This window comes from Erinaceus europaeus, chromosome 17 (assembly GCF_950295315.1).
Source record: "Erinaceus europaeus chromosome 17, mEriEur2.1, whole genome shotgun sequence".
Taxonomy (NCBI): domain Eukaryota; kingdom Metazoa; phylum Chordata; class Mammalia; order Eulipotyphla; family Erinaceidae; genus Erinaceus; species Erinaceus europaeus.
Window position 1 is genome coordinate 65,942,221 of NC_080178.1, and position 12,043 is coordinate 65,954,263.

The following is a 12,043-nucleotide window of genomic DNA, read 5'->3' on the forward strand; positions in this document are numbered from 1 at the left end:
CAGCCTTTCACACACTGATCAGAAAAACTTACAATAAAATGGATTGTAAACATTGTATCTTAATGCTTTTCAGCCACCAAGTTGCAGATGCTTCCATGATGCCAATCTGACTTCCCTGAACAGGCAACCTCATTGATGTGTTCTGGAACCCCATCTCTCCAGAGCCCTACCCAAATAGGGAAAGATAGAAACAGGCTGGGAGGTATAGATCAACCTGCCAAAACCCATGTCCAGTGGAGAAGCAATTACAGAAGCCAGAACTCCTACCTTATGCAATCCATAGTGATCTTGGGTCTATGCTCCCAGAGGGATAAAGAATAGAAAAGTTTCCAGTGGAGGAATAAGATACAGGATTCTAATGGTGGGAATTGTATGGATTTGTACCCCTTTTATCCTACAGTCTTGTGAGTCATTATTAAACAGTAAAAAATGGGGTGTAAAATTAACTTTATTCAACAGTTTCTTAGTATAAATGAAAAATCATGAATATACCGTGTGAAATTAATCTTCAGTATGCTAATACTAACTCATCTCCTTTAGATTAAATGCTTTAAAAAGCTTTAGTTAGACGTGAAGGCTCTGCCATTTTTTCCCCTCTAGATGTTATATAAATTACTATATCATGTTTTTCAAGGATAGTTTTGTTTATTTTGTTTTAATCAGAGAGATACAGAAAGACACAGAGAGAAACACCGGAGCATTGTTCTGCTCTGGCTTATTGTGGTACCGAGGACTGAATCTAGGAACTTGGAGCCTCATGCATGGAAAGTCTTTGGCATAACAATTATATTGTCTCCACAGTCCTATTATATCAATCCAACCACCATAGTGATGGCACATATTGTTTATACGTTGTGCTCAACTTATAACTTTATTAGCAAATTTACCGAGAAACAAAACTAGATCAGTTTTTTAAAATTTCTTTATTGGTAGATTAATGGCTTACAGTCAACAGTAAAACACAATAGTTTGTACATGTATGCCATTTCCACATAACAATACAACCCCCACTAGTTCCTCTGCCATCCTGTTTCTGGACCTGCTCCCTCCCCCCACCACCCACTCCAGAGTCTTTTACTTTGGTGTAATACACCAACTCCAGTCCAAGTTCTGCTCAGAGTTTTCCCTTCTGATCTTGTTTTTCATCTTTGACCTATGAGTGAGATCAACCTATATTCATATAGTTGTGTGTATGTCCCCAGGAACCCACCTAAAATGGTTCTCCTAGCTTTCTTCTACCCTAAAATCCCTAATCTCCTCTGCTCTGATCCTACTTTCTCGTTCCTGTTCATTAACCATCTTGTCTCAACTTAGGTCATGTCACCTTCCAGACACCAAGTTACAGATGCTACGCAGATGCTCTGGGCAGATGACCTCACCAATGTCTCCTGGACCCTCGCATCTCCAGGGCTTTGGTACACTAGGGAAAGACAGAAACAGGCTGTCAACACCCATGATCAGCAAAGAAGCAGCTACAGAATCCAGAACTCCTTCCTTCTGCTCCCCATAAACAACTTTGATCCATACTCCCAGCGGGGGAGAAGTAAAAGGATGAAGATAAGAGGATTCTGCATTTCAGCTCCAACAGCACCCAGAGAGGGAAGGAAAAGGAGAAGGACATATGGAGGTAGCTACTGTGTTATGAGTGGCTTAGAGGGGAAGAAAGGATTGAATCAGGAAAGGGAGGATATATGTATATGTATAAACTATGTATAAATGTGGACAGATAGTTGGAGAGAAGATGGTTGGCCCATATTTACAACTTTAGGGGAACTGTGATGGATTGCAGTGGGGAGAGTAAAGATTTGGAACTCTGGTGATAGGAATAGTGTGGATTCAAACCCCTGTCAACATGTAATTCCGTAATATAAAAATTAAACAATTAAAATAAATTTAAAAAGCAAACAAACAAAAAACTTGCCAAGAGCAATGTTTCCCTAGTGCTGGCACAGAACCCCAGGGATTGCAAGCACAATAATTTAAAAAATAAAGAGATGGGGGAGTTGGGCTGTAGCGCAGCGGGTTAAGCGCAGGTGGCGCAAAGCACAAGGACCGGCATAAGGATCCCGGTTTGAACCCCGGCTCCCCACCTGCAGGGGAGTCCCTTCACAGGCGGTGAAGCAGGTCTGCAGGTGTCTATCTTTCTTTCCTCCTCTCTGTCTTCCCCTCCTCTCTCCATTTCTCTCTGTCCTATCCAACAATGACAACAACAATAATAACTACAACAATAAAAAAACAACAAGGGCAACAAAAGGGAATAAATAAATAAAAAATAAATAAATAAAAATAAAGAGATGAACTAATTTTATATAGGCCACATGGTCATAACACAACTACCCTATGGTTTTGTTAATTAATCCTTTCTTAAATTAAAAAAATTTAAAATATCTGAAAAACAAAAAATAAAAAAACAAATATTAAAAAAACAAAAACAAAACAAAAAAACAAATATATGCCTGAAATTAATTTATGTTTTATCAGAATCAAAATTCTCTCCTGCAATACTAATTTCCAAATCTATTTATATCTGATCCATATTCTGAGAATTAAATCTATACTTTGAAGCATCCTAACACCTTATAAATTGATTTCTCCCTGGACACCCATTTTTTTTCTCAATGCTCAGGTCTTGGGGTTCTACCACCTGTCATCTAACCCCCAACTGGAACTAAAAACCTTGAGTATCTTCAGGGAATACTCAGTCTCAGCTGAGGCCCCTAAGGAGAAGCTTTTGTGCTCTTCAAAAAGACTGTGTTTAAGGCAAAGAATATTCTTGTAACTGAGCTGTGCCCATCCTGAAATCTACAGGAAGATGAACTGCCAATCCCTTTCTCCCTAATCTCTGGTGCTTAGGTACGTGTCATATGAACCTTTCAGAACACCCAGGAATATAGGAACCACTGAGCCACAAACTAGCTTCTAGATTTAACTCCATGTTATTTAAAAAAATATATTTATTTACTTATTTATGATCCGATAGATAGAAAGAGAAATTGAAAGGGGAGGGGGAGACAGAGAAGGAAAGAGACAGAGAGATACCCGCAGCTCTGCTTCACCACTCATGGATATTTTCCCCTGTAGGTGGGGACCAGGGACTTGAACCCAGGAACCCAGGTGCTTGCACACTGTGATGTGTGCACTTATTAACCAGGTGCACCAGTGCCTGTCTGACCCCCTCACACACACACCAATTCTTTATTAAAATTTTCATATAAACTCGGGCAAAGAAGATTTGAGTGGCAGATGAACTAGAAATAGAAACCTGTGTTTCTCATGATACTTTTGTCATTGTGTGTGGATTTGTAGAAGTCACCTCATCCAGTCTATGTAATTATTACTGGACCTGATCTCTGTCATTTGGAGCTTAGTTTCTTTACCTATAAAATTAAACTTGTGGGGTTTGACTGCTGGCTTATCCAGTAAAGCACACAGGTTACCATGTGCAAGGGACCCAGATACAAACTCATGTCCTCACTTGCATGGAGAAAGCTTCACTAGTGGTAAAGCAGTGTTATGAGTATCTCTCCTTTTCTCTCTCTCTCTCTCTCTCTCTCTTTCTTTCTTTCTCTCTCTTTCCCCTTCCTACTCAGTTAATCTATCTCTATTCAAAATAAAATAAATAAATTTGTAATCTCTTTCACCTTCACCAACCCTTGCTCATGCTTCTTTTCAGAAAGATATTTTTATTTATTATATTTATTATTATTTATATTTATTAGGTCACTAATATGTGCCAGGGTTGCGAGTTTCTTATCCCACTGTGATAAAACTACTTAGAATAACTCTGATCTTTTTTTTTTTGGTCACTACGCACATTACCTTTTTCCATACTTAAATATAATACACAAGAAATTTATGTGGAAAGGGTGATAACTTAGAGGGGATTATATGGATACAATTTCTCACTAGAAGTGCAGAATGACCCTTTCGTTGTCTGGAGCTATAGGCATGAAAGATGCCCATTCGATATTGAGTCTATTAAAAAAAAAATACCTGATGTGGCTCAGAGTGAGATGAACAGAAATTAGCTATACCGTGAACAAGCTGGTTGAAAAAAAAAAAAAAAAAGAAAACAGACTTTAAACTACTTTTATATCTCCACTTAACTGAAATGGTGCAGTGACAGTTTTAGAATTCAATTGCCACTTTCTCAGATTCAGAGTGAGATTGTATCATTGCCTATGCCACTCAGAGCATGCTCCCCAAATCATTATCATTGACCCTTTCCATCATAGCCCATTTGCTTTACAAATCTGTTTCTTTCCAAAATTCGCCTCTTTCCCCTTTTTTTTTTTTTTGCTTCCAGGGTTATCGCTGGGTCTTGGTGCCTGCACTACAAATCCACTGTGGCCTACTTCATTTATTTTATTTTACTTTATTTTATTTTGTATAGGACAGAGTTTGAGAGGATAGGGGAAGAGAAGGAGAGAAAGACGGACACATGCAGACGTGCTTCACTGCTTGTGAAGTGACTCTCCTTCAGGTGGGGATCCAGGGGTTTGAACCAGGATCCTTAAGAGGCTCCTCATTCTATGTGTGTTTAACCTAGTGCACCACCGCCTGAGCCCCCTCCTCTTTCATGCTATTCCCTCATACTTTTTAAAATTTATTTTTATTTATTTGGAATAGAGACAGGGAGAAGTTGAGAGGGGAGGCTGAGATAGAGAGGGAGAGAATCAGAGACGTGCAGCACAGCTTCACCATTCATGAAGTTTCCCTCACAGCAAATGTGGACCAGGAGGCTTAAACTTAGGTCCTTGAACACTGCAGCATGTGCATTCAACCAGGTGCACCATAACTTGGGCCTGCTGTCTCTTTTGAGAACCATTTCTTATTTCTCTTTTAGACTCTAAAACTAGAAGAATTGTAATAGTTATTGTATTGCATTCTTATTTTTTCTTTTGCTTTTTTCTGAACTGTAAATGGAAAATCTGAGCATGGATATTTTCTTTCCTTTTTCTGACCTCAGACCTTCAATGTCCTTTTCCCTTTATGGGGGAAAGAAAGACTTAAAAATGTACACTCAGATAAACACTAGTCTTCCTTAAAAGGTCATGAAATTTCACCCTATAGATCTATCTTAGAGAAAAAAAATACTATATGTTTATCCTATAGATCTATCTTAGAAAAAAATTACAAATGATATGGACCTTCTTTTTTATTAATTTATTTATTGACTCGCTTTAGTTGCCCTTGTTTTTTTATTGTTGGAGTTATTGTTGTTGTTATTGATGTTATTGTTGTCGGATAGGACAGAGAGAAATGGAGAGAGGAGGGGAAGAGAGAGAGGGGGAGAAAAAGATAGACACCTGTAGACCTACCTGCTTCACTGCGTGTGAAACGACTCCCCTGCATGTCGGGAGCTGGGGGCTCAAACCAGGATCCTTACACAGGTCCTTGCACTTTGCGCCGTATGCGCTTAACCCGCTGCACTACCGCCAGACTCCCATGGACCTTCTTTATACTCTACCATTGATAGTTTAAACCCTTATTCTCTTTCTCCAAGAAAAACAGTGAATGATGTTCTCCTCATTTTATATGCAAGGGTTAATTTCCATCCCAAACCTTACTTTCTCTATAATGATATCTAGATCTAGGATTTACCTCTCTGTGCCACTATTTTTCAAACAACAATGTAGCCTTTAGTCTAAGTAATTAATCTAAGAAATTGGCAGAGAAACACCACTCAATAAGTTTTAGGTGTTTTAATAGTTTACACTTGTGACAAACATCCTTATAGACATCATACCAATTAACTAACGAACATTTTATTCATTACTATATATATGGTCTCTTCTGTGACTTGAAAGTAAGTGTAATTGAATAAATGTTATAAAGATTGAAAGAAGGAAAGCTGAGTTCAAGTGTTACAGAGGCAGATCTAGAGTAGTGTGTCATGTTGACCCAAGTCCCAATTGCATATTTTACATTAAGAGACTTAAGACTCAGTTACAACATTATGAATTAGAGGTTTCTCCTGACTATTTCTGGATGACATTGTTACTTCCCTTTCAGTTCTGGTGCATTCCTCCTCTGTATCTACCCTCATTGCTCTCTCCAACCCTCACTCAGCTAGGTTTTCAGGAACACAAATCTATACTGAGGTATCTTGCCCCCACAGCACATTTTTGAGAAGTGTCTGTTTTTCTAAAGAGCCTGTTTCTTCTCTGGAATTTCATTTAGACTCCAGGCTTACACACTGTCAGTAGATGCCATGGTCACTGCAGTCTGTGCATGGATGTAAGAGTCACATTATTCTAGTTACAAGTAGCAAGTTCAGTGAATTCAGCAAGCATTTACTCTGTACTGGCTCTGCATCACCCTGCAAACTAAGAACTATATAAATGAAACCCACTCCCAGACAAAAAATTACATTTACATTTGAAGGCACATGGCATGTACCTGATTCTTGTAGACAACTATGCATAATAGTATGTACTATCATCAGTTACCTATGTATACAACACAAATTAAAAAAATATATATATATATATATACTTATTTACTTATTTTCCCTTTTGTTGGCCTGTTATTGTTGTAGTTATTATTGCTATTGTTATTGGTGTTCCTTATTGTTAGGACAGAGAGAAAAGGAGAGAGGAATGGAAGACAGAGAGGGGGAGAGAAAGATAGACATCTGCAGACCTGCTTCACCACCTGTGAAGAGACTCCCCTGCATTTGGGGAGCCAGGGGCTCGAACCGGGATCCTTATGCTGGTCCTTGCACTTCGCGCCACATGAATTAACCTGCTGTGCTACCTCCCTGCAGGTGGGGAGCCAAGGGCTTGAATCAGGATCCTTGTGTATGTCCTTGTGCTTCCTACTATATGCTCTTAACCTGGTGAACTACCACCCAGCCCCTTGAAGTGACTTCTTTAAAACACTAATAGAACAACACTAGTGGACATATCACCAAATAACTAAATCACTTCTCAGATAGGATTTTACAAGTACCCTATAAAACTACCATTCGTGGAGAAACAGTAAAACAGCTCAGGTGTTCAAATTTTTCTTTTTTCTTTTTCTTTATTTTCTTTCTTCTTTTTTTTAATCTGCAGACCTTTCCTGCCTCACTGGTCTCAGGACACCTAGGCAGGTGAGGATTTCAGCCCTATCACTGTTGAGGAATTATATGCTCTACTGCAAGTTGTTGAATCCAAGACGCTAAAGCCATGACCATATTTTATAACAGTAGCCTCCAAAAAGCCACTTTCTTTCTGACGGGATTTCAAGGTCTAGAAAACCTCCACGGCTGGATCTCCATCCCCTTCTGCTCCATCTACTTAACAGTTATTGTAGGAAATGTCACCATCCTCCATGTCATCCGTACTGACGCCACCCTCCATGAACCCATGTACTACTTCTTGGCCATGCTGGCCCTCACAGACTTGGGCCTTTGTCTTTCTACATTGCCCACTGTACTGGGCATCTTCTGGTTTGATGCTAGAGAGATAGGCATTCCAGCCTGCTTCACTCAACTCTTCTTCATCCATACTTTGTCCCTAGTAGAGTCATCAGTTCTATTGTCTATGTCCATCGACCGCTACGTGGCCATCTGCAACCCACTGCGCTACTCCACAGTCTTGACACCTGCACGTATTGTCAAGATGGGGTTGGTCTCAGTGCTGAGAAGTGCCCTGCTCATCCTCCCCCTGCCATTCCTCCTTAAACGCTTCCAGTACTGCCGCTCCCATGTGCTGGCCCATGCTTACTGTCTGCACCTTGAGATCATGAAACTGGCCTGTTCTAGCATCATTGTCAACCACATCTATGGACTCTTTGTTGTGGCCTGCACTGTGGGTGTGGACTCCCTGCTCATCTTCCTTTCTTATGCCCTTATCCTCGGCACCGTTCTCAGCATAGCTTCCCGCCAGGAGCGACTCCGAGCCCTCAACACCTGTGTCTCCCACATCTGTGCTGTGCTCCTCTTCTACATTCCCATGATTGGCCTGTCTCTTGTGCACCGCTTTGGTGAACATCTTCCCCGTATTGTACATCTCCTTATGTCTTATGTGTACCTGCTAGTGCCACCCCTCATGAATCCTATAGTCTATAGCATTAAGACCAAGCAAATTCGCCAACGAATCGTTAAGAAATTTGAGTTTCTAAAATCATTCAAGTAATTTTTTTTTTGATGCCCAAGGAGTATGGTGGAAGATATCTTATTGGGTAATAAAACAATGTTCATGTTAATACTCAAAAGATGTCATTAGAGTTGAGGGTAATCATTACCATTTGGGTCAAGGGATTTGAAATCTTTAGTCATTCTGTAGATTACTGGGGTAAATGGATGGCAGAAAACCTCCTATGTTTCATGGATCTTGCTATATGTCGGTCTCATACCTGGGTCTAACCATATCAAAAAAAAGACTCACATATATTATATACAGAGAGAGTCACATTAAATGTTGACTATAAGTGGTGTGAAGTGCAAGGACCGGCTTAAGGATCCTATTTCGAGCCCCCAGCTCCCCACCTGCAGGGAGTTGCTTCATAAGCAGTGAAGAAGGTCTGCAGGTATCTGTCTTTCTCACCGTCTCTCTGTCTTCCCCTCCTCTCTCCATTTCTCTCTGTTCTATCCAACAATGACTACAACAATAAAATAACAAGAGCAACAAAAGGGAATAAATAAATATTAAAATTTTTCTCAAAGTAAATTAAATAAAAATATTTTTCTCAAAGCTATGTGGAAAACTAAGTGCAAAAATAGGGTGGTTAGAATTTGGTACAAAATTCTGAGTGAAAATCTAATAGTACATATGAAAGTAAAATATTTTCTCCATATAATTTTATCATTCTCATTCACTTCCCCACTTATTCACTACAATGCACCAGTGGAGATATCTGAACATTACCTCCATCTTCAGAGTTAATATTTCTTTGGTTTCTCTCCAGAGTCAAAAGCATGGAGTCTTCCATAAATAGAATACCATAACACTCAGGCTTCAGTAAAATGTATATTTAAATAAAATTAAGTGTCTTATTTGTCATCTCCATCACTACTCTTCTTACGGCAACTTTTGGTCAAAGCCATGGGAAAGAGAAAGCAGAGTGAATAACTAGGTACATTAATGACTTCTATAACTACACCACATGAATTGTATCACTAGGACACTAGGGAGATTTGAAAAGATCAAGCTCAACTCAGAGAAGCCAACAGCTGATCCATGGTCTCAAGGAGGTATTAGTAATACCTATTAATAGAAAATTTCACTAAGTATCCTCCATTATCAACATCGTTTCACTAGAATGGTATTTGTATAATTGATGAACTTACAATAACACTTTGATATTACCCCCCAAATTATAGTTCATCCAGGATCTCACTCGTGATACTGTTCATTCTATGGGTTTGGAAAAATGTATAATGACATATATCTACCACTATGGTCATTTCATAATAACTTTTTCCACTATTCTGAAAATCTTCTATGTACTTCTTAGACTTTTCCCTAGTACCAGATCTAACTCCTGTCAATCACTGGTCTTTCTCCTGAATTTGTACTTTTTCAGAACGTCATATATTTGAAATCATATAGGCTACAGCTCTGGCAGACGAGTTACTTTCACTTAGTAATATGAATTGCTGTGTCTATAGTGTTTTTATGACTTAATAGTTCACTTAACTTTCAGTACTGAAAAAATATTCCATTATCAGAATGCATCATGTCTTACTTGGTCATTTGCCTGCTAAGGATATCCTGGTTGTTTGGTTTAATCAAATGTGAATAAAACTGCTATTTAAGAATATTTGTGTTAAGATTTTTTGTGTGTGTGAATATTATCTTCCAACTCTACCAGAGGATCTTCCACTTTACATGCCAGTAGGCCATAAACAAGAGTTCTTGTTACTCCACATCTTAACCAGAATTTGATGTTGTCAGTGTTTATAGTTTGAGCTAATGAAGTTGAATCTCCCAGATGCTACATCACCTCATATTCTTATTTGATCTATGTATATCTTCTTTGACATGTTAAGATATAACAACAGGGGGTGGAGCCAAGATGGAGACTTTGGAGCCACAGATGCCATGAACTCAAGAGGCAGCAGCTTGCAACCCAGAATCTGCTGGATGGGGTAGGATATTGGGCTGTCTGTAGGAGGGTGAACACTGGCAGGTCAGAGTGACACCAAAATACAGTCCCATAACTCTCTCTTAGGCTGACAAAGGGAGGTCAGGGGAACAAAGGAAAATCCTTCAATTATTTCTGAGTTAACACCCCCCACCCCAACCAGCCAGCAGGGGCAGCTCAGCTGCTCCTAGTAGGCTCCCCTCTGAGCTCACCAGGAATGTCTTCTAAGCCTTTTCCTTTAACTTCTCTTATTTTAAGTGGCTGGAGCCCTGTTTGAGTGACAAATATCTGACCAGTCAGAGCCTCATTTCTGCCTGGGAAAGACTTCCTGGAGGTTTTTTTTTTTTTTTTGGATACTTCTTAAAATTGGCTGTTTTTGCTCAGGCTGCCTGCAGCCAATTAAGCGGTCCAACCTGCAGACTGACTGTTAGGGGTTTCCTACTCTATTTTATTTTATTTTACTTTATTTTATTACTACTATATTAATGTGTCCCTTTCCCATCCACCTTCGTCAGGTTGACCAAAATTAACTGCTGTTGCTTTTTCCATTGCTAGATGACTGGGTGTCTATCCATTGTGAGAGGAACTTGTTTCTCTCTACCTCTTCTCTCCAGTCTCCTTTTGTCCCTCCTCCTAGATAAATTAAAACAAACAAACAAACAAACAAAAACCTTTCCTTTCACTGCTCTTCCTTTTTCCTTCTTTCTTTCTTTCTTTTTATTCTTTCTTCCTTCCTCCTTTTGTTTTCTCAATTCACTGATACTCGCTTGTGAATTATTTTGGTTAAGATATCTGACTTGGAATGGACTCTATGTGTGTGTCTTTCTTATCTACTTCCCTTTATCACCTTTCTATCCCTATAATTTATAGTGGACAGTAGAATTGCATAATTGTAGATTCTTGCTTTCCATTTTTTCCTGGCTCTTTCTTTTTTAATTTGTTTGGTTGCTGTTGTTTCTTGGACTGGAAGTGCTGTTTAGCTAAATGGTTGGCAAATGCTAGAAGAAGAAGAAGCTAAATTGTATTGGTTGAACTTAATCAATACTTGCCTCAGTTACTATTGTTGTAATTTCTGAGGTTGGTGACTGCACTTGTCATAAAGGTCTTTAGTAGAGCATGGCTTGTACTCAAAACACAGTAACTGAAGAAAAACAGAACAGAAAAATAAAAACCACATCATTAAAAAAAGTGGTTAAATCAAGAGCAAATAAATCTGGTAACACAATGAAGCAGGATGGGAACCCAGGAGAAACCCACCCAAATCAGTAAGAACTAACCATAGATAGGAAAAGTATGTAAGCAATAGTAAACGTAATAATCACAGAAATGAAGACAACTATGGAGGAAAGGGCTATCAAAATTAGGGAAACAATAGAGGATAACCTCAAAGAAAATGCAAGCTACCTCAAGGTGATTAGAGAAATGAAAGCTGAAATAGCTGAGCCAAAAGGCCACCTAGCAGAACAAGCTAATACTATAACTGAACTGAAGAAAGAAGATGAGGCAAGGGAAAGTGGATTAACAGAGGCAGAAGACAGAATTAGCCAGACAGGGGATGAGCTAGAGAAAACAAAGAAAGAGGTAAAAGAACTCAAAAAGAGATTGAGAGACACTGAAAACAACAACAGAGACATATGGGATGATCTCAAAAGAAGTAACATTCATATAATTGGCCTACCAGAGGAATAAATAGAGGAAGGCGAAGTAAATGTTCTAGAGGAAATAATGGAAGAAAAATCCCCAGATCTAAACAAAAGAAAGGACATTAAGATAAGATTCAAGAGGCCCAGAAAGTCCCAAGGAGAATCAACCCAGACCTGAAGACACCAAGACACATCATAGTTACAATAAAAAGAAGCAAGGATAAAGAAAGGATCCTAAAGGCTCCAAGAGAAAAACAAAGTCACATACAAGGGAAAACCCATAAGACTATCAGCAGACTTCTCCACTCAAACTCTAAAAGCCAGAA

General features: G+C 39.1%; 1 protein-coding gene across 1 annotated transcript; it reads left to right on the forward strand.

Annotated features, from left to right (window-relative positions):
* Positions 1–7,172: 7,172 nt before the first annotated feature.
* On the forward strand, positions 7,173–8,123 carry LOC103122843 (olfactory receptor 51G1). Its single transcript, XM_007533463.1, has one exon. The coding sequence runs from the start codon at positions 7,173–7,175 to the stop codon at positions 8,121–8,123; it is 951 nt and encodes a 316-aa protein (XP_007533525.1).
* The last annotated feature ends 3,920 nt before the right edge of the window (positions 8,124–12,043 follow it).